Source organism: Scyliorhinus torazame, chromosome 16, assembly GCF_047496885.1.
Source record: "Scyliorhinus torazame isolate Kashiwa2021f chromosome 16, sScyTor2.1, whole genome shotgun sequence".
In the NCBI taxonomy this organism is placed as follows: Eukaryota; Metazoa; Chordata; class Chondrichthyes; order Carcharhiniformes; family Scyliorhinidae; genus Scyliorhinus; species Scyliorhinus torazame.
The window spans coordinates 110,030,091-110,053,975 of record NC_092722.1 but is presented as its reverse complement, the minus strand read 5'-3'; the positions used below and the strand labels follow the sequence as shown (position 1 = coordinate 110,053,975).

Genomic DNA, 23,885 nt, shown 5'->3' with positions numbered 1-23,885 from the left:
TGCCCAAACAACAAGCCCCAAAAGTTGCAATTGCCGGAGACATTGGGCTCAATTCTCTCAAAAAGAATTCAAAACGTGGTCTCCAGCAGTAAACGCAGTGCAATCCACCCACAATTCGAAATCATTTTGGAGGGGCAGTGCCTAAGCACGCCGGCAAGGCCAGCTTCACAGAGATTGTGAGCTCTTTTTGAAGGACGCCCTGATCTCAAAGTGGCAGTAATATCCCTCCCCCACCAGCAGCGCAAGATTCGCAGCTTCAGTGCACCACCCCATTACCATCGCTGACATCGGGCTTCGGTGGTCACCCCTCCCTGCCACTATTCTAGCTGGCATCAGCCCCCCCTCCCCACCTGCAGCCACCCCCCCCCCCCCCCCCCCCCCACCCAAAAGGATCGCTGGCATTGGGGCTGAGCCTTCCCAATGGGTCTCCCTTCAAACCACCCTCAGCCAATTGCTGCACCCCCCCTCCCCTGCCCCACGACACGCCACTGTGGGATCATCAAATGCAAATGCCCCCTCCAGACCCCACCCTTGGCATTGCCAACTTGGCATTCTGGCAGTGCTGCCAGGTTGGAACTGCCAGGGTGTAGCCGCAGGGGACCGCCTTGCCATATCCCTGACCACTTGAGGGCTACAATAGCCTCCGAGTCCCCTGGTATGACCATCACATTTTGCGCAGGACTCTCCGTTTTGGAGACTAAAGTTCTCCCACCAGAGTAGGTCTGCGCTGGCGCTTGGAGCGGCGCCCAGGAACAATTCCTTCTCCCTTGCCATGCAAATCTATGCATGGCAGGGAGTTCCCGGGATTCCAAATGGAATCTCGCTATCGGGCTGCCATTTTGAGCGGGCGGCCCAATACCGAAGTCTGCCGGCTGGTTCCCCATCCCCACAACACAAACCTCTCAACCACTGACAAGTAGGGGCACACTAGTCGCCACACTCCGGCGCCTGTTCGGGTACACTGAGGGAAAATTCAGAATGCCCAAATTATGGCACATCTTTCAGGACTTGTGGGAGGAAACCGGAGCACCGGGAGGAATCCCACGCAGACATGGGGAGAACATGCAGACTCCACACAGACAGTGACCCAGCAGGGAATCGAACCTGGGACCCTGGAGTGGTGAAGCAACAGTGCTAACCACACACCATGGGTATTAGATAGTCAGTTACATTTTCTGTCCGTTTAATTATAATACTGTGCATAATAAAAGGTTGCTTGTGTTAAAAGTTACAAGCCTGGTGACTGCTGTTTATTGGCTTCAACCAATTTTAAAGAAAATCTTATTTCAGCTGTTTGTGATTCTGGGGCTGGATTTGACTGCGCACTAGCCCATCGTGTTGTGACATAGTAAACATGTGTAAAGCAGATACCAGAGTATGCTTACAGTCTCTCTACTAACCACGTCCCACACCTAGAGTCCAGGATAGAAATGCCATCTCAGAACATGGTAGCAGCGTGGAGAAATGTTGCAAGAAACACATTGGTGTCATAAAAGGAACTAGTGTGAAGAACACCTTGAAAGCACCTTGTACGAAGGATGAGTAATCTGTGATTGAATAATCTGGGGGGCTAGGGATGAAAACCCAATTTTTTGGAAACCGAAGATGATCTTATATTGGATCAAGCAGGCCATGTGTGAGGCAGGCCGAGCTTAAAGTCTTTAACCAGGCTATAATCTGGCACAACACCAAGACTGTGTTGCTAACTTTTGCCTTAGTTTAATTGCTCGGTTTTATCACCTTTGCTCTTGAGTCGCCAGGTATCTTTATGATACCGCCACGTGGTTCAGGTCCGAGTACTGATCAATAATCCAATACACCGCTTAGTAAGATTTAAATCAAAGCACATTTATTACACACAGTAATCACTACTCATGTACAAATTCTACGTCTAAGCTACTTCTACAGCTAACAGGCCAATACTTAACTTGGAATTGGCCCACCAGGTCAGGGAAACAAATGGCCTTTCGTTCGGGTTCTGAGCCTGCGGGATTCGAAGTTGGTACAGATTGGTAGCTAGGAGCGCCTATCTCATAGCGAGCGTTAAAGTAAGACTTACAGTTTTTGAGCGGCTGTTGAAGAGTTAAGCGAGCTGGAAGAGAGGTGGACGAGTCAGCGCCTTGAACTTGGGGCTCAATTCTTATAGTCCCCAGGGGCTTCCCGCCTTTCAGGGCGGACCCTATACCTGGTTCCAAGTGATTGGACTTTGTCCCAATCACTTGGTTCGATTCCCTCCAATGCTGGAGTGGTTTCCTGATCGATGGGCGGTCTTGAGGTGGTCGTTCGTCTCCTTTTGTGTAGGCTTCTGCTGGCGCCGAAGAGTCTGGTTTTGCTTTATGTGTCTAAATGGTGCTCATTGTTCCTGGGGATTGCTCATTAGTATGCAGATGGCTGGTGTTTTGTTATGCTGATGGTTGCTGGTATCGATCTTGTCTGGCCTTTCCAGAGGTAAATACACAGTCAACCGGCAGCTGCTCGTTTTTGTCCTGTTGGCTGACTTTCCCATCAGCCTTTGCCGTTTGCCATTTTAAATCAGGAGTTGGCTATTTTAAGTGGCTACAACTGGGTAGGTCCACAGGCAGTGGTTCCACCCTTAGGGAAGCCTGTCAAACTAGGCAAAAGGCAAACACCAGCCTGCTGCCATTTTGAGATGCTTGCATTGTTGCATGAAAGCCCAGCATAGGGCAGCACGGTCACACAATAGTTAGCACAATATGTCGCTGAGGACCTGGGTTCGATCCCGGCCCCGGGTCTCTGTCTGTGCGGAGTGTGCACATTCTACCCGTGTCTACGTGGGTTTCACCCCCACAACCCAAAGGTGTGCAGGTTAGGTGGATTGGCCACGCTAAATTGCCCCTTAATTGGAAACAAATAATTGGGTACTCTAAATTTATTTTTAAAAAGAAAGCCCAGCATAGATGCCAAGACTGCTCAGCAGGCAGCAAGGAATTCTTCCATTGTGGTAGAACTGGACATTTTAAACATTTCTGAAAATCCAACTATTTTCATTGAAGTAGAAGACAAGAAATTATTTATGAAACACACTTCTCTCAATCTGTTGAGTGGATTGTATCAAATGCCTTTTGGAAGTCCATGTATATCACATCACCAGCATTATCCTCATCAACCTTCTCTGTTATCTCTTGGAACAACTCCAGCAAGTTAATCATTTTGTAGCACAGAACTTGAATAGTGCTTAAAAAAAGACACGTGCCGAAGCTCTTCGTCCTGCTGCGTACAAGTCAAAAAGCTTCAACAAATGTAAATTATTTCAGCAATATCCCACAAATTAGGAAGACATGTTTTCCCTTAATAAATCTATGCTCGCTGTCCTCAATTCGCATTTGGCCATGCGCCTATTAATTTTGTTTGAATTATTATAGTTCCTGTAAACTTCCCCACCACCAAAGTTAAATTGAATGATCTGTAGTTGCTGGGTTTATTCTTGCTCCCTTGAACAAGGGTGTAAGGGGCTGGTTTAGCACAGTGGGCTAAACAGCTGGCTTGTAATGCAGAACAATGCTAACAGCGCGGGTTCAATTTCCGTACCGGCCTCCCCAAACAGGCACCCTAGGGGCTTTTCACAGTAACTTCATTGAAGACAACTTGTGACAATAAGTGATTATTATTATCATTTGCAATTTTCCTGTCCTCTGGTACCACCCCTGAGTCAAACGAAGACTTAAAATTGTGGCCAGTACCTCTGCAATTTCTAACCTTGTTTCCCTGTATCCTTGGATGCATCGCATCTCGCCCTAATGCTTTGTCAGCTTAAGTACAGACAGCCTATCCAATACCTTCTCCTTATCAATTTTAAACTTTTCCAGTGATTGAATTTCATTCTCTTTCACTATGACCTGGGTAACCTCTTTTCCCTTGGCGAAGGCAGGTGCAAAGTATTAATTTAATGTCCTAGCCATGCCCCTGACCCCATGTGTAAATCCCCTTTTCGGTCCCTAATTAGTCCTTTTCCTTTTACGGACCTTTTACTATTTAAGCGTTGGTATTTCTTTTATATTAGCTGCCAGCCGACTTTCACGTTCCTCTGCTTCTCTTATTTGCTTTTTTACCTCCCTTTTGAACCTTAGTATTCAGCCTGGTTCTCAATTATATCTAACTGACAATTGTGGTAAGCTCATCTTTTTTTCCCTGTATCTTATTTTTTACCTCCTTTGTCATCCAGGGAGCTCTGGATTTGTTTGCCTTAGCCTTCCCTTTTGAGGGAATATACCTTGACTGTGCCCGAACCATGTCTTCTTTAAAGGCAGTCCATTGATTAGCTACTGTTTTCCCAGCTCTGATTAGCTACCATTTTCCCGGCTACCTTTGGCTCCAATTTATTTGGCCCAGCTCTGTTCTTACCCCATTGAGGTTGGCATCTCTTCCAGTTATTTATTCTTACTTTGGATTTTTTATGCTATTCCATAGTCAGTCTCAACTTTGTGATATAATGATCACTTTCTCCTAAATTTCTCCCACTGTCACTTGGTCTACTCGGCCCTTCTCATTCCCAAGAACCAGGGCCGGGGTTCTCCCCTGCCCAGCGGGGTGGGGGGTCCCGTCGGGATGGAGTGGCAGAAACCACTCCGGCGTCGGGCAGCCCCAAAAGGTGCGGATTTCTCTGCACCTTTAGGGGCCAAGCCCTCACCGTAGTGGTTGGCGCGCCGCCAGCCGGGGCCGAAAGGACTCCGCCGGCCGGCGGAAGTGCGCGCATGCGCGGGAGTGTTAGCGGCTGATGACGTCATCCCCGCCATGTGCGGGGGGGGGGGGGGTCAGTTCCGCATCAGCCATCGCAGAGGCTATGGCCGAGGTGGAAGGAAAAGAGTGCCCCCACGGCACAGGCCCGCCGGCGGATCGGTGGGCCCCGATCGCAGGCCAGGCCACTGTGGGGGCACCCCTGGGTCCAGATCGCCCCGCGCCCTCCCCCCAGGACACTGGAGCCTGCCCGCGCCGCCAGTCCTGCTGGTAAGGATGGTGGTTTGATTCACGCCAGTCGCAGCGGGACTTTGGCCCATCGCGGGCCGGAGAATCGCCGGGGGGGGGGGGGCCGCCAACCGGCGCAACGCGATTCCCGCCCCTGCCGAATTTTCGGTGCCGGAGAATTTGGCGGCTAGCGGGGGTGGAATTCACGACGCGCCGGTGTGGGGGTCGGAGAATCCTGCCCCTGGGCCGGGATTCTGCAATACGGCGGCTACGTGTTGACGCCAGCGTAAATAACGGAGTGTTTCATGCCGGCGTCAACGGGCCTCTTGGGCCAGTGATTCAGGGGCCTATGGGGGCCAGCACAGCGTGGAGTTATCCACACAGCGCCGGCGCCGATACGCGGCCCTGCACTGCCGCATGCGGGGGCCGTCACTTCCGCGCTGGGCCCACACAACATGGCGGAGCCACACAGCGGGCTGGCGCGGAAGAAGGTAGGCCCCTAGGCCCCCCCCACCCCCGGTTTGTGCGCGTCCACTGATCAGTGGCCCCCGATCACGGGCCTGGCCGTCGTGAAGGCGCCCCCCCGGAGTCTGATACCCCGCCCCCTCTCACCAGGACGGCCACCGCGGCCGTGGGTCCGAGCTCCCGCCGGGTGGAACCATGTTAAAACCTCACCGGCAGGAACTCGGCCGGTCGAACGCGGAGAGTCGCCGTGGGGGCCACTTTCAGCGTCCCCCGACCGGCGCCGCATCGATCGTGCGTACGCGGCTGGCAGCAATTCTCCTGTAGCCGGAGAATCGCGCCCCGCCGTCGCAGGTCGGCGTCAACTCCGATTCTCAGAGCCGGCGCGGGCTCGGAGAATCCCGGCCCAGGTCTTACAATATTTTCTTTCACTTTGGACTGGACACGTACTGCTGTAGAAAACTTTCCTAAACATGCTCGAGGGACTCATGCCCTCTTTGCCCTTTACACTAGCACTATTCCAGTCTTTATTTGAATAATTAAAGTCCCCCATCAAAACAATTTTTTGCATCTCTCTGTAATTTCCTTGCAGATTTGTTCTCCTACATCCTTCCAATGAGTTGGTGACCTATAGTATCATAGTATCATAGAATTTACAGTGCAGAAGGAGGCCATTCGGCCCATCGAGTCTGCGCTGGCTCTTAGAAAGAGCACCCCACCCAAATCCATACCTCCACCCTATCCCCATTACCAAGTAACCCCACCCAACACTAAGGGCAATTTTGGACACTAAGGACAATTTAGCATGGCCAATCCACCTAACCTGCACATCTTTGGACTGCGTACATGCGGTACCATAAATTGCTGTCAGATTTGGTCTTTAAGACCAGCAAGTACTGAGAGCCTCACAGCTATTCGTACAGTAAAATCTGGGCCACTATATTATAAATATCAATGGTAGATTAGACCATAAGACGTAGGAGCAAAAGTAGTCAATTCAGCCCATCAAGTCTGATAATCCTTAATTCCATTTTCCTGCCTTACCCCCATGACCCTTGATTCCCTTACTGATTAAAATTCTTTCTATCTCGGACTTGAGCAGCCTTAACAACCCACCCTCTACAGTTCTCTGTGGTAAAGAATTCCACAGATTCACTACTCTCTGAGAGAAGAAATTCCTCCTCATCTCTGCCTTAAATGGGTGACTCCCTTACTCTTTGACTATGCCCGCTGGTCCTAACCCCCTCCCCCACACACACACACACATGAGGGAACAACCTCTCAGCTTCTACCCTGCCAAGCCCTCTAAGAATCCTATATGTCTCAATAAGGTCACCTCACATTTTTCTAAACTCCAATGAGTACAGGCCTAATCAGAAAATCCCTCCATACCTGTGATTAACCCAGTGAACCGTCTATGGACTGCCTCCAATGCCAGTATATCTTTCCTTAGATAAGGGGACCAAAACTGTTCACAGCATTCCAGGTGTGGTCTACATAGTGTAGTTTTGGCAAGGTTTCCCTAATTTTAAAATCCATTCTCTTTGAAATAAAGGCCAACCATCCTTTTGCCGTCCCAATTATGTGCTGACTAGCTTTTCGTGATTTCTGCACCAGGAACCCCAAATCCCTCTGAGCTGCAGCTTTCTGAAGTCTTTCTCCAGTTAAATAATATTCAGCTCCTTTATTCTTCCTACCAAAATGCATAACTTCACATTTTCCTGCTTTATATTTCATCTGCCAAGTTTCTGTCCACTCACTTAATCTGCCTATATCCCTATGTTTGTGTCATCCATAAACTTGGCAACAGTTCATTCATTTCCTTCACCCAAGTCATTAATATATATTGTGAATAATTGTGGCCCCTGCAGGGATCCCTGAGGCAGTCCACAAGTTACAGGTTGCCATTCTGAAAATGCCCCTCTTATCCTAACCCTTTGTCTTCTATCAGTTAGCCAATCCTCTATCAATGCGAATAAACTACCTCCAACACCATGGGCTCTTATCTTCTTAAGTAGCCTTTTGTGCAGCACCTTATCGAAAGTTTTTGGGAAATCAGAGTTTAATACATCTACTGCTTCCCCTTTATCTATCCTGTTCATTGTCTCCTCAAAGAATTCTAATAAATCTGTCAGGCATGATTCCCCTTCATGAAGCCACGCTGTTTCTGCTTGATTATATTATGTATTTTTAAATGCTCTGTTATGTCATCATTTATAATGGACTCAAACATTTTCCCAATCACAGATGTTCAACCAACTGGCTCAGAGTTACCTGTGTATTTGTCTCCCTTACATTTTAAAAAATAAATTTAGAGTTCCCAATTAATTTTTTCCAATTAAGGGGCAATTTAGCGTAGCCAATCCACCTACCCTGCACATCTTTGGGTTGTGGGGGCGAAACCCGCGCAAACACGGGAGAATGTGCAAACTCCACACGGCTAGTGACCCAGAGCCGGGATCGAACCTGGGACCTCGGCGCCATGAGGCAGCAGTGCTAACCACTGCACCGCCGTGCTGCCCCTTCCTTTTTGAATAAGGGTGTTATGTTGACAGTTATCCAATCCTCAGGGGCTTTCCCAGAATTTAAGGATTCTTGGAAGATTACTACCAGTGTATCCACTATCTCTGTAGCTACTTCATTTAATATCCTGGGATGCAACCCATCAGGTGACTTATTGGCCTTTAGCCCCATTAGTTTCCCTGATACTTTTTCTCTCGTGATAGTTATTGCATTTATTTCCTCTCTCGCTTTATCCAGACTTATTGAACGTTGCTCCATTGGTGCTGTCAAATTTGCCCATCTTACTTTAATTATGTACCTGTTGTGATTGTCCTTGGTTAGCTGACTGCTTTGCATCTAATACTTTTTGGAAGGTAAGATGCTGCAGTGATAAGATGGTAACTCACTTCACAATAAAATAAATGCACCAAATGATGCATTGAAAACGTGCTGCACAACATGAATAAAAATAGCATTCATTTGCAACAGGACCAACAAGGAAACGTGTAGACCAAAAGAATGTTTATCTTGATAGCCATTCAATACCAGTATCAAATTCAGTTAGCAAAACATCAATATTTGTCATAAAATAAGTAGGAAAAACATACCGTACACTTATTAGAGGAATTTGTTGAACAGTCTGAGCTGTGTATCCGGATATCAAGCTGATACAGTTCAAGGAGCCACACTGAAGGTATTATATTGATTAGATAAAAAAACAGTGCTGGAGAAAATCTGTTCAAGTGAGTATAGAAATATATTAGAATACAGTAAGAGAATCAATAATTATTCCTGTTTTTTCAGTGCTAATTTTCAAGCATATTTCTTACTAATGTTTAATGTAAGCATCATATTTAACATGTATGGTAGAATCCAACTTGTCAAGTTAAGTGAAGATTTTTCAGCTCTGAAACGGAATTTCAATACATTAATGGCAAACATTTCCAGTTCTGCTCAATTGACGAGATTCAATATTTTAGTTCAAATCAGTCAGATCTTCAGTTTCCTTAGCTCTATATTCTCTGGAATTCCCTCCCTAAATCTCTATCAATCCATCCCTCTCTCTCCTCCGTCAAGACGCTCCTTGAATATCTACCTCTTTCACCAGCTTTTTGACATCTGTCCTAATGTCATTTATGTGGCTCAATGAGAAATGTGTTTGATAATGCTCCTGTCAAGCACCTTGAAACATTTTACTATCACAGAATTGCTACAGTGCAGAAGACCATTGGATCCATGGAGTCTGCACTGGCTCTCTGAATGAGCAATTCGCATAGTACCATTCCCCCACCTTCTCCCCATAAAACAGCACGCTCTTCCTTTTCAGATAAGTCTAATTTATTTTTCTATGCTACCATCCAGCCTGCCACCACCACACTCTCCAGCAGTACATTCCAGACCTCAGCCACTCGCTGTTTGAAAACGTTTTTTCTCATATCGCTTTTGCTTCTTTTAGCAATTACCAAGGTACTTTAAATCTGTGCACTCTTGTCCTCAATCCTTTCATAAGTGGGAATAGTTTTTCCCAATCTCCGCTGTCCAGACTCCTCATGATTTTGAATCCCTCTGTCAAATCGCCTCAGAGCCTCCATTTCTCCAAGGAAAACAACTCCAACTTCTCTTCATAACTTCTCTGGAACCATTCTCGTGAATATTTACTACACACTCTCCGATGCCTTCATATCCTTCCAAAAGTGCAGAGTCCAAAACTGAATACTCTGGCTGAGGCCGAACTTGCAACTTATACAAGTTCAACATAACCTTCTTCTTTTTGTTCTCTATGTCCTTCCTAAAGCCTAATGCTTTATTAGGCTCCCTCTCAACCTGTCCATGCACATATACACCCAGGCCCATCTGCTCTTGCACACCCTTTAGAATTCTTCCCTTTATTTTATATCATCTCTCTGTGTTCTTCCCACCAAAATGAAAATGAATCACTTCACATATCTTTGCATTGAACTTCATCTGCCATCTGTCTGCCTATTCCATCAAATGTTCAATATAATTTGATGTTTTACACTATTCCTACAGTTGGCAATGCTCCCCAGTTTCATATCAGTAGCAAATGTTGAAATTATGCCCTTTAAACAAGGCCTATATCATTTTTACTTTTTGAAAAATATTTCATTGGAGGCATTTTCAAATATATACAGCCACCCCCCAGCTCCTCCTCCCTCTTACGCCTAACCTCCTTCACCGGGCACTCTCTCTCTTCAACAGCTCCCCATATATCTCCGAGACCCTGCCCTCTCCTATTTCCTCCTCAGGCAGCAGTTTGTCCTGCAGCACCGGAAGTGTCAGCATCGGAAACAAAGGCATCTCGTTCCTCATGAAGTCCAGCACCTGCAGATACCTGAACCCATTCCCCTTCAGCAACTGATATGTCCCCTCCAGGTCTGCAAATGTCCCTCCAACAAATAAATCCCGAAAGTATTCTATCGCCACCTGCCGCCACCCCGGAATCTCGCATTCAACCCGGATGGGGCAAAACTATGATTGTCGCAGATCCGTGCCCACAGGGACATACCTTCCGATCTAAAATGCTGCCGGCACTGGTTCCACATCCTCAACACTGATGCCACCACCAGGCTTGTGGAGTACCTGGCCGGCGAGAATGGAAGGTGTGCCAGGACCCTCAAATTGGTCCCTTTACATGAGGCCGCCTCCATTCGCCCCACTCCGACCACTCTTCCACTGTCCATTTCGTAACCATTGCAATGCTTGCTGCCCAATAGCAGCTTTGCAAGATCGGCAACGCTAACCACTGCGCCCCCCACCCCCCGATCCCTCTCCAAGAATACCCTCCTAGCCTGCAGAGTCTTAGCCGCCCACAGGAGCATCAAAATCATTCCATTAACCTTCCTGAAAAAGGATTTGGGCACAAAGATCGGGAGGTTCCTAAACACAAACAAAAACTTCAGCAACAATGTCACATTTCCCGTATGAACCTGACCAGCCAACGAAAATGACGCACATCTCGCCTCTTAAAGCCCGACTTCATTCCCTCCACCAACCTCGCCAAATTCAATATATGCAGCTGAGTTCATTATCCCAAGATAACAAAAACTTGTCCCTATCAACCAAAGCGGCAGCACCCCCCGAACTCCTCCCCTGCCCTGGACATTAACTGGGAATATCTCACTTTTCCCATGTTGAACTTATACCCTGAAAAGAGGCCAAACTCCCCCAAAATCTCTATGATCCTGTCAAAGCTCCCGACCGGGTCCAAAATATACGGCAGGAGATCATCCGCGTGCAAAGAAACTCCACTCCACACCCTTGAAACCCTAATCACCATTGCAAGGGCTCAATCGCCAGGGCAAAGAGCAGCGGGGAGAACGCGCACCCCTGCCTCACCCCCTGGTGCAACCCAAAGTACCCCAAGCTGACCCTGTTAATCCGAACACTCGCTCCAAGGGCATCATAATGACATTCGCTTACCTCCGAACATTCGTCAACAGCTGCCGCCCCTTCATAAATCCTGTCTGGTCCTTACCTATCACCCCCGGCACATAATACTCTATCCACATCGCCAGTACCTTCGCCAACAGCTTCGCATCTACATTCAATAGCGAGAATAGGCGGTATGACCCACACTGCTCCGGGTCCTTGTCTTTCTTTAAAGCTACCTCCTGGTGGCCCTCCACCCGATTCCTTCCCTGATCCTCTCAAGCTCTCCTCTCTCTGGGTGGCTATCCCTATCACCCTCTTTCTGTCCCCTCCTTCCCCTCTCCTCCCTAGCTAGCTCTCCTCCTTTTAAAAATAAATTAAAAATATCCAATTCTTTTCTTTCCAATTAAGGGGCAATTTAGCGTAGCCAATTCACCTACTCTGCACATCTTTGGGTTGTGGGGGTGAGACCCACGCAGATATGGGGAGAATATGCAAACTCCTCAGAGACAATGACCCGGGGCTGGGATCAAACCTGGGTACTCGGCGCTGTGAGGCTAACCACTGTATTTTCATATTCTACGCACTCTTCCCCCCGCCCTATCAGGCGAAGGTCATGATTAATTTGAAGGATTTGGGGATGAAAATTGAAGTGACCTAAATATGAAGAGGAACCTAGGCAGTACGTTCATTTTGATCGTCTGTACCCTTCCAGCTAGCGAAAGAGGGAGTGAGTCCCATCTTTGCAGGTCCTCATCTCCTCCACGGGCTGGAGAGGTTCCATTTGTGCAGCCTTCTCTAGCTGTGGGCTACTTGGCATCCCCAGCTACCTGAACTTGATTTGGGTTACATTAAACGGCTGTTCCTCCAGCTCCGTTCCTCCCTCTCGGGTGTTTACCCAAAGATTTCACGTTTCCCCAGGTTGAGTTTGTAACCTGAGAAGGCGGCAAACTCCCTGTGGAGTCCGGTTATCTTTCCCATACTGGTTAGGGGGTCCAACCCGTGGAGGAACAGGTGTTCCATGTCGAGTGAAACTCAATGCTCTCTGCCCTTCCACCAATCTGCCGATCTAAGGGCGACAATCAGCAGCTCAATTGCGAGTGCGAACAGGAGCGGGGATAACGGGCACCACTGCTTCGTTCCATGTGCAGCTGGTGGCATTTGTCCGTACGCTTGCCATTGCAGCGCTGTATAGGGGCTTCACCCACGTGGTGAATCCCTCTCCGAACCCAAACCGTTCAAGCATCTCCATGAGATACTTCCATTTACTCGATCAAAAGCTTTCTCAGCGTCCAGGGAGACGTTCATCGGGCGTCTGATGTTCGCTTTCTGCCCTTAACAAACCTGGTCTGATCGTCCGTGATCACATCTGGCAGGCAGCTCTCCATTCGCCTTGCCAGAACTTTCGCTAGGATTTTCGCACCAGTGTTTAGGAGAGAGGTGAGTCTGTATGATCCACACGCTGTTGCATCCTTGTCTTTCTTGGGGATCAGTGAGATTGAGGCCTGGTTCAGAGTGAGCGGCAGGGCCCCCTTAGGACAGTGAGTCATTAAACATCTCCCGCAGGCGCGGGCCAATGCTGCTGAGAATGTTTTGTAAAAGACTGCCGAGAACCCATGCGCCCCAGCGCTTTCCCTGGAGTTGATGCACTCCACGATTTCGCCCAGCCCTAGCGGTGCTTCCAGTGCCTGTCTTTTGTCCTCCCCATCACCGGTATGTCCAGCCTATCAAGCAACTGTTTCATCTCCGAGGTCCCCTCCAATTTGGAGGTAAATAGCCCTCAGTAAAAGTTCATATAGGCATTATTGACCTCGTTAGGGTCCGCTGCCAACCCATTGTTACTGTCCTTGATCTGGGCTATCTCTGTCGTGGAAGCCTGTTTTCTTACCTGATGTGCCAGGATCCAGCTGGCTTTGTCTCCATGTTTGGAAAAGGCTCCCCTTGCCTGGCAGAGCTGGTGGACTGGTTTCCATGTGAAGAGCAGGTCAAATTCCATCTGCAGCTTTTTCCTTCCACCAGCAATCCCTCGATTGGGGCTGTGGAATACCGCCAATCCACTTCCAGTGTGGAGTCGATCAGCCGCTGCCTGGCTTCCCTTTCTTTCCTGTCCCCAAGAGCCCTATAATATAAGCCCAAAGCTATAATCCCCCCCCCCCCCCCATCACAGCTTTCAGTGCCTCCCAGAACATGGAGAGTGAGACCTCCCCATTCGGGCTGCAGGATACATGTTCATTGATGGCTTGTGATATTTTAGTGTTGAATCCCTTATAGGCGGGGAGAGCTGCATCCAACCTCCATACGGGGAGCTAGGCCTGTCCCTTTTCCAACCACATGGCAATGTAATGTGACTCATGGTCGGTGATCACAATCGTGGAGTATTCCGCCTTTGTTACTCCTGGAAGGACCCTCTTCCCTACCACAAGTCTATCCGTGAGTAGGCCTTATGCACGTGGGAGAAAGAGAATTATTTTTCCCCTGGGTGGTGGAACCTCCACAGGTCTCTCCCCCCCACTCCATCCATATGCTCCATAAAGGTGTTCAGTTTGAATGCCATACCAGTCACGTTACCTGTCCTGGGGTTGGATCTGTCTAACGTTGGGTCTTGTACACAGTTAAAAAAAACACCCTCTTACTGATCAGCACTGCTTCAAACCCAACCCTGAATGGAATACCTGCCCCACCCAGCCCTTCCTCAACCTCGCCTGGTCCTCCACCTTCAAATTTGTCTCCTGAAGAAACACCGTGGGCGGGATTCTCCAGTCAGCCAGTCGCGTTTTCTGGCACGGTGCGCCCCAGCCGGCAGTGGGGTTCTCTGTTCCCGCAGCCGGCCAATGGGGTTTCCCCATTGTAGCCACCCCACATGTCGGGGTGCCCTGCCGGCGGACCAGAGGATCCCGCCGATGGAGAATTCTGCTGCATGTCTGCCTTCAAACCCCTTAAATGCGAAACCTCTTAATCGGCCCATTCAACTCCTGGACATTCCACGTAATCAGACAGGTCGGGGGAGCTGCCCCATCCCACCCACCCCTCCCCGATCAGCCAGATTCCCTCTTTAACCTGCTTCCCCAGGTTAACACCTCGTTCACCCTCTGAGCCACCCCAAGATGCCCACTGCCATCTCACCTTAACCGACTGCGCAACACCAACTCCACACATGTCTGCATCCCTCCCAGCCCCAACCCCCTCTCCCTATAAACGACGAAACACGAAAACAACTCTCCACCCCCCTCCCCCACATACTCCATGGAACATCCCCGCACTGCACTCCCATTAACTAGCCTATCTGCTAGCATGGTGGCCCCTACTCGATGCAACCTTCTACCCCCACTCCCTTCACTTGCAAATCCTCAAAAACAGTTGAACACACTTACCCAATCCACACCCACACATAATAAATACCACAATCCGCCCGACATACACACCCGCATCTCCAAAGTTCAATGTCCTCTCAATGAAATGAAATGAAAATCGCTTATTGTCACAAGTAGGCTTCAAATGAAGTTACTGTGAAAAGTCCCTAGTCGCCACATTCCGGTGCCTGTTCGGGGATGCTGGTACGGGAATTGAACCATGCTGCTGGCCCACCTTGGTCTGCTTTCAAAGCTAGCGATTTAGCCCTGTGCTAAACCGGCCAGCCTCCCAGTCTATGGTCTTTTATAAAATTACTCACCTCCTCCAACGTATCAAAATAGAATTCCTGATTCTGGTGCGTGACGGGCAGGATACAGCACCTCAAACTTGACTCCTTTCTTATAGAAGGCCCCTTGACCCTGTTGAACCTAGCCCACTGCTTGGACAGCTCCCCACCGAAGTCCTGGTAGATATACACCAGGTTTCCTTCCGAGGTAGACTCTCCCATCGCCTTCTTCCACTGCACAATCTTCTCTTTGTCCAGAAATGATGCAACCGCACCACCATCACCCTTGGCTGCTCCCTGCCCTTCGGTCTCCTCCTCAACATCCTGTGCATCAATCCACCTGGGGGGGAATGGTCAAAGACGCCCTCCCCCACCAGCTTCTCACGCATATTTGCCACATACTTTGTGGCCTGCGTTCCCTCAATCCCTTCAGATAGCCGCACAATTTAGAGATTCTGCCTCCAGGAGCAATTCTCTAGGTCTCCCACCTTCTCCCTCAGCCACTTCTGGCCATTTGCCACGATCACCATCTCTGCCTCCAATGAGGCCAACCAGTCCTTATGATCCACCACTATCTCCTCCACCTTCTGGAGTGGAGAACTCTGCACCTCCAGCCTTTGCTCCACTCTCTCAATAGCCACCCTGATCAGCTCCGCCACCATAGCCAGGTCCTCCAAGGCCTCTTGCCTCTGCATTGAACTTGGCATTCAAGGAGCCCACCAATTGCTCGGTAGACCACTGAGCAGTCAACGACGCCCCACAGCCCTCCGCCATCTTTCCCTCTGTCACACTTTGAAATTCCTCCCGGCCAGACTGCTGCCCCTTGTTCGTTGCACTCCCCAAATGATAAGCCATAACCCCACCCAGGAGAATTCCTATCTCTCACTGTTCATGCACTTTGCACCAGCAAACACCCCCTATATTGAGTGAAAAGGACTAAACAATTCCACCTTGAGCAGGAACCACCAAATGTGCGAGTGCTCACTCCATGGGCGTCCCAAGAAGTCGTCCAAGGCCTTCATCATTAATATATATCAGGAAAAGCAAGTGTCCCAACACCAATCTGAGGGAACCTCACGACAAACCATTCTCCAACCCTAAAAATGTCCATTAACCACTACTCTCTGTTTCCTGTCACTTGGCCAATTTTGTAGCCTTGTTGCTACTGTCCCTTACATCATGAGCTACATTGTTGCTCACAAGTCTGTTGCGTGGCACCATATCAAATACCTTTTGGAAGTCCATGGTACACCACATTAACAGCATTGCCCTCATCAAACCCTCTAGCAAGTGGAGGCACAGTGGTTGGCACTGTTGCCTCGCGGCTCCGAGGACCCGGCTTTGAACCAGGCCCCCGGTCACTGTCCGTGTGGATTTGTACATTCTCCCCGTGTCTGCGTGGGTCTCACCCCACAACCCAAAAAGATGTTCAAGGTAGGTGGATTGGAAACGCTAATTTGCCCCTTAATTGAGTACTCCAAATTTCTAAATAGAAACTCAAGCATGTTAGTTGAATAAGATTTTCTCTTCAGAGATCCATGCTGGCTTTCCTCAATTAACCCAAATTTGTCCACGTGAATATTAGGTTTGTCACAGATTATTGTTTTTTGAAGTTTCCCCACTACCAAAATTAAACTGACTCTTCTGTAGTTGTTAGGTTTATTTTTACACCTTTCTTTGACCAAGGGAGCGCATTTGCAATTCTCCAGTCCTCTGTCACCATCCCGGAGTCTAAGACTGAAAACATTATGGCCATGCCTTTATATTTTACACTCTCACTTCCCTCATCCGATCTTGATGCCATATGAACTTTAAATACAGACAGCATATCCAATATCTTTGACAATTTTAAACCCTTTTAGTGTCTGAATTACCTCATCTTTCACCATGGCCTGGGTAGCATCTTCTTCCTTGGTAAAGACAGATACAAAGACACATACCTCAGTTACGCCCTCTACTTCCATGCATACATCCCCCTTTTTGTCCCTAATCAGCCCTTCTTCTCCTTTTACCATCCTGTTACTCTGTATGCCTGTGGAAGACTTTGGGATTCCCCTTTTCTATTAGCTGCAAGTCTCTTTTCATACTCGCTCTTTGTTTCTCTTTTTTGTTCTCAGACTTTTGTATCTCCTGCCCGATGGAAGAAGTTGGACAAATGGACGAAGAAGCCGGGTGGGAGGGGTCTTTGATTATGCTGCCCGCTTTCCCCAGGCAGCGGGAGGTGTAGATGGAGTCAATGGATGGGAGGCAGGTTTGTGTGATGGACTGGGCGGTGTTCACGACTCTCTGAAGTTTCTTGCTGTCCTGGGCCGAGCAGTTGCCATACCAGGCTGTGATGCAGCCAGATAGGATGCTTTCTATGGTGCATCAGTAAAAGTTGGTAAGAGTCAATGTGGACATGGCAAATTTCTTTAGTTTCCTGAGGAAATATAGGTGCTGTTGTGGTTTCTTGGGCGGCACGGTAGCACAGTGGTTAGTACTGTTGCTTCCTTCACAGCTCCAGGGTCCCAGATTCGATTCCGGTTTGGATCACTGTCTGTGCGGAGTCTGCACGTTCGCCCCGTGTCTGCGTGGGTTTCCTCCAGGTGCTCCGGTTTCCTCCCACAGTCCAAAAATGTGCAGCTTAGGTGGATTGGCCATGCTAAATTGTTAAATTGCCCTTAGTGTCTAAAATGGTTAGACTGGACTATGGGGATAGGGTGGAGGTGTGAGCTGAAGTAGGGTACTCTTTTCAAGGGCCGATGAAGACTCGATGGGCCGAATGGCCTCCTTCTGCACTGTAAATTCTATGATTCTATGATTATTGGTCGTAGCGTTGACATGGATGAACCAGGACAAATTGTTGGTGATGTGCACACCTCGGAATTTGAAGCTGTCAATCATCTCCACCTCAGCCCCGTTGATGCTGACAGGGGTGAGTACGATATTTTGCTTCCTGAAGTCAATGACCAGATCTTTTGTTTTGCTGACATTGAGGAAGAGATTGTTGTTGTTGAGTCACTCCACTAGGTTCTCTATCTCCCTCCTGTATTCTGACTCTTATTAGGTGGACATGAAATATCCCATGGCACTATTTTGAAGAAGAGTAACATAGTTATCTCCGATGCCCAGGCCAATATTTATCACTCAATCAGCATTGCAGAAACAAATTATCTGATCATTATCACACTGTTGTTTGTGAGCAATTGCTGTGTGCAGATTGATTGCTGTGCTTCCTATGTTACGCAAGGCACTGCACTTCAAAAGTACTTCAATGGCCATGACATGCTTTGGGACACCTTGTGGTCGTGAACGGTGTTACATAAATGCAAATAGTTTTTTAAGTTGCACATTTTGTCCTTATTTGTAAATAATACCCTGATTTGATATTATGTATAGCTAAATTAAAAATGTGAAGGGAATTTAGGAAGCAGAGCAGTGGAATTGGTTGCAGCATTTTCTCTGAAGCAGAGGCTGAAGTTATGTGAGATACAAATGAAGGGCTGCAGCTCCAGCACTGGTGGAATGACAAATTAACACAGGCAATTTAAGGGGCCTACTTCAACAAGTCCTGACTGGCATTTTAACATGCCTCTGGTACAGCTCCCACCATTTTAAAAGGCCCTCAGTGGCCAAAGCGCCTGCCTATTTCATTGATCACGTGCCGCTTAAGAAGCAAAACACCGCCCAATGCATACCCAAGACCTATGGCCAAGGATATCACCAATTGGGTCTGGTCTGCTCTGGAATCTGTGATCCACCCTGACCAGCCCTCCTCTGTACTCAGCAGGAAGATCTGATAGTTTTGTGCTACTCAAGGATACGATCGCCTATGTGTGCGACGGGGATGTACAGACCTGCCTCACCAGCTTGGAGCAGAAGATTGTACACCTACCTGATGGATGTGCTCTCTAAAATGGGGTTTTGAGATGGAATCCACAATTGGGTCCAACACCAGCAATGCAGTTTCAATCAACGGGTGGAAAGCAGAAAGCTTCCCAATTAAATCTGGAGTCAAGCAGGGCTGCCCTCGCTCTCCTGTCCTGTTCGTGTGCTGCATAGAACCCTTTGCTGAGCCCATCATGAAGGATTCGGGCAAAAGAGGAATGACGACCCCAGGCAGTGGAGGTACGAAAGTCAAAGCCCCCCTGAATATGTACGACGTCACCGTTCGGATCTGCTGACGGTGCTGATCAACATCTGCGATCAGTTCGAACTGGCATCGGGTTCCAATGTAAATCGAGCCAAGTGTGAGGCTAACTTGCCCCTTAGTGTCCAAAGATGTGCAGGTTGAGTGGGGTAGGGGGATAGGGCAGGGATGGGATGTTGCTTCAGATGGTCGGTGCAGACTCAATGGGCGGAATGGCCATTGTTGTGATTCTATGATCCCTCTGATGGGACAACACTGCTCCAATGCCATACAGGGAGGTGTCGCTTGTGAGGGCTGGGAAAATAGTAGCTGCCTCTTTACCCTGGCAAACACTTCCTCTTGTAGTGCTCCCCACAGATGTGTAAGAATGCTAACAGAGTGGCTAAGTTCAGGATGAATTTCCAATAGTGTCCACGAGCCCCAGAAACAACCTCAGTTCAGTCTTGTTTCCTGGTGTTGGAGCGCTCTCTATGGCCTGGATTTTTTCCTCTACTAGGTGCAAGCCATCCTTATCCAGCGGTCATACATAAAGTACAACTGGACTTTACATTGATCTTGTTCATAAAATAGTTGAAGTTATACATGATTGCATCAGTCATAAACAGCTCCGGAGGTGCCAGTCTCTGAAGTCTACGATTTAAAATATTTACACACAATACATTTTACTCTCCATGTGATTGCCTTCATCTGAAACACACACTTGTCTATCTTAACGCAGATGCCCACTGTGGATACCTGTCTGAGGACATAATCCAAATTATTTTGGTGGCTCCTGAAATGAGCACGTTATCCAGTATACCGCTACTTTGGGCAGACCCTGAAGGATGCCTTCCATTACTCTTTGAAAGATCGCGCGTGCGAATGAAACCCCGAAGGGGAGCCAAATATACTCCTACTGACCCCTGTGGGCATTGATGGTAACGTACTTCCATGCTGTGTCTAGCTCTAGTTTGAGATATGCATGGCTCATGTCCAGCTGCAAAGAGCAGGATTGTAACATGCAGATATCCTTGGTCAAGCAGGCTTAGCAAACACACAGGATTTTGAATGAAGCCAAAAACAATGGCTCACACCTTCGTTGAATTTAACTATCTTAGTAAGCAGCTGGAAAGGAAAGGATGAGGTTCAGTTGAATTTGGTGACAATTCTAGGTGTGAAATTTTGCTAATACCAGGTAAGTTAAAGAAAACTGGAGACTATCAGTCTACGAGAAACATAATTCAAAGACAAAATCAAAGTCAAAATTATGAGCTGAGGACACAATTGGAAAATAAAACTATAGAAATGACAGGAACCAAACCAAAATTCACACCTCTTGAAACCAAAGCATTTTTGAATATCACAAAGGAACTTTGAACATCACAAAGGAAACAATGTAATTAGAGACCTGAGAGGTGATTTTATGTCAAGATGAATACTTAGTTGTATTAGAATGTTTAGATCAAAGATACTTTTTACAATCAAAGTGAAAAAAGTTACTTTACAATAAAGTCATAAAAACTTAAATAACTGTCAGAAAAAAATATAAACCCAGAGACCAGAGCAGGAACTACCAGAACTCAGAGAGAATCAGAGAAGGAACAAGAGAAGCAGCTCAGAGTCAGATTACAGTCAGCTCGTCATGGGAAACATAAGGCATAGCAGCCGACCTAAAACAGCTAATACATCGAAGGAAGACTAGAATTTAAAGAGGAGGCAGAGTCAGCTCAAAATCAGCTCAGAGATAGCCAGCAGAGTCAGCTCTCACAGCTCGGTACATGGAAAAGATAGGACATAGCAACCGAGCTAACCAGTGAATACATCTAAAGAAGACCAGACTTTAAAGAAGATTGATTGTCAAGGTGGGCCTGAAGGTCCCTCCAACCAACCAGAAGGATCCAGAAGCAAGATCTTTTTATCTTTCTGTAAAGACAGTAATTGCAGCTTTTAAAAGAAAAAAATATAATAATAAAATAACTTAATTTAACCTGAAACAGTGGTTATTCGAAAGTCTACTTTGCTTACTTAGCAATGCGGGACCCAGGATCGATGCTACTAAGTGGCAAGTAGATGAAATCTTCAGTGAAGGTATGGGTTATACCGGGGGATAACTTGAAAATATAGTTTGACCTGAATAGCACCCACTGAAGCTTGCATCGGAGTCGGGGAGTGAGAATCCCTGTCACCATTTAGAATGTCGGCCCTTTTTGATATAGGGGGACTTCTAAGAATAGTGGTGAGTTTTCAACAACACATCAGGTCGTCCTCCTCGAGCTAGGCTATGTGCATGGTCCTGGCTCAGGCCAGCGTATTCTTTGTCAATTCTGGCTGCTTTGGTGCCATGCATTCTGCAACCACAGGTACAGCAATGACGCTGGTGCTCCGGGAAAATGTCACACTCGCCTTTGGTGGTTCTTGACCATTGAGTCCAGACAGGACGTTGTGTACTTGGTTGCTGCTTTGGTGGTGATCGGGTCATGAGAGCATTGCCCTGAGAGGGCTCTGTACTCCTGTACAGGGATTATCCAATGCTATGGACACTGTATCAACAGAACCCTTAAGCTCCTAAACCCCCTTCTCAGCATTCTTTTTTTTTTTAAATATATTTTATTCAAGATTTTTTGGCCAAACGTAACAGCACATAGCATTTCCTTTACACAGCAATAAAACAATATAAATAACAATGGCCAGTTTTAAACAAGTAAATAAATAATATATGAACAAAATCAAAAGTAAAACTAAATGGCAACTGCCTTGTCCAAGATAAATACTCTCCAAAAATACAATCCAACAATCCAATATACAATTACACATACCAACTACCTATACATATACAATAACATCCCTGAGAGTCCTTCTGATTGCTCCCCCCCCCCCTCCTCCCCCCCCCCCCCCCCCCGGGCTGCTGCTGCTGTCTTCTTCTTTTCCATTCCCTCTATCTTTCTGTGAGGTATTCGACGAACGGTTGCCACCGCCTGGTGAACCCTTGAGCCAACCCCCTTAGAACAAACTTAATCCGTTCCAACTTTATAAACCCTGCCATGTCCTTTATCCAGGTCTCCACACCCGGGGGCTTGACTTCCTTCCACATTAACAGTATCCTGCGCCGGGCTACTAGGGACGCAAAGGCCAAAACATCAGCCTCTCTCGCCTCCTGCACTCCCGGCTCTTCTGCAACCCCGAATATAGCCAACCCCCAGCTTGGTTCGACCTGGACCCCCACCACCTTCGAAAGCACCTTTGCCACCCCCACCCAAAACCCCTGTAGTGCCGGGCATGACCAGAACATGTGGGTATGATTCGCTGGGCTTCTCGAGCATCTCGCACACCTATCCTCTACTCCAAAAAATTTACTGAGCCGTGCTCCAGTCATATGCGCCCTGTGTAACACCTTAAATTGTATCAGGCTTAGCCTGGCACACGAGGACGATGAGTTTACCCTACTTAGGGCATCAGCCCACAGCCCCTCCTCAATCTCCTCCCCCAGCTCTTCTTCCCATTTCCCTTTCAGCTCATCTACCATGATCTCCCCCTCGTCCCTCATTACCCTATATATGTCTGACACCTTACCGTCCCCCACCCATGTCTCTGAGATCACTCTGTCCTGCACCTCCTGCGTCGGGAGCTGCGGGAATTCCCTCACCTGCCGCCCCGCAAAAGCCCTCAGTTGCATATACCGAAATGCATTCCCTTGGGGCAACCCATATTTTTCCGTCAGCGCTCCCAGACTCGCAAACGTCCCATCTACGAACATATCTCTCAATTGTGTTACCCCTGCTCTTTGCCATGCTCCAAATCCCCCATCCATTCTCCCCGGAACAAACCTATGGTTATTTCTTATCGGGGACTGCACCGAAGCTCCCGTCTTTCCCCTGTGCCGTCTCCACTGCCCCCAGATTTTCAGTGTAGCCACCACCACCGGGCTTGTGGTGTATTTCTTCGGTGAGAACGGCAACGGCGCCGTCACCATAGCTTGTCGGCTAGTCCCCCTGCAGGACGCCCTCTCCAATCTCTTCCACGCCGCTCCCTCCTCTTCTCCCATCCACTTACACACCATTGAGATATTGGCGGCCCAGTAGTACTCACTTAGGCTCGGTAGTGCCAGCCCCCCCCTGTCCCTACTACGCTGCAAAAATCCCCTCCTCACTCTCGGGGTCTTCCCGGCCCACACAAAACTCATAATACTCTTCTCAATTCTTTTGAAAAAAGCCTTCGTGACCACCACCGGGAGGCACTGAAACACAAAAAGGAATCTCGGGAGGACCACCATTTTAACCGCCTGCACCCTCCCTGCCAGTGACAGGGACACCATGTCCCATCTCTTAAAGTCCTCCTCCATCTGTTCCACCAACCGCGTTAAATTTAGCCAATGCAATGTACCCCAATTCTTGGCTATCTGGATCCCCAAGTACCGAAAGATCCTTGTTACCTTCCTCAACGGTATAGAATCATAGAATCATAGAATTTACAGTGCAGAAGGAGGCCATTCGGCCCATCGAGTCTGCACCGGCTCTTGGAAAGAGCACCCTACCCAAGGTCAACACGTCCACCCTATCCCCATAACCCAGTAATCCCACCCAACACTAAGGGCAATTTTGGACACTATGGGCAATTTAGCATGGCCAATCCACCTAACCCGCACATCTTTGGACTGTGGGAGGAAACCGGAGCACCCGGAGGAAACCCACGCACACACGGGGAGGATGTGCAGACTCCGCACAATCAGTGACCGAAGACGGAATCGAACCTGGGACCCTGGAGCTGTGAAGCATTTGTGCTATCCACAATGCTACCGTGCTGCCCTCTGTTACCTCTTACAATAGAGGTAAGTCCTCTATTTCTCTGCTCTGCTCCCTGGATGCA

At 48.1% G+C, this 23,885-nt stretch overlaps 1 protein-coding gene across 1 annotated transcript in view; it reads right to left on the bottom strand.

Annotated features, from left to right (window-relative positions):
- tmem26b (transmembrane protein 26b) overlaps positions 1-23,885 on the bottom strand; it is a 59,484-nt gene that overhangs the window by 13,005 nt on the left and 22,594 nt on the right. Inside the window, exon 2 of the mRNA XM_072478828.1 lies at positions 8,496-8,622. Coding sequence (XP_072334929.1) covers positions 8,496-8,622 — 127 coding nt within the window. The remainder of the gene's footprint in view (positions 1-8,495; positions 8,623-23,885) is intronic.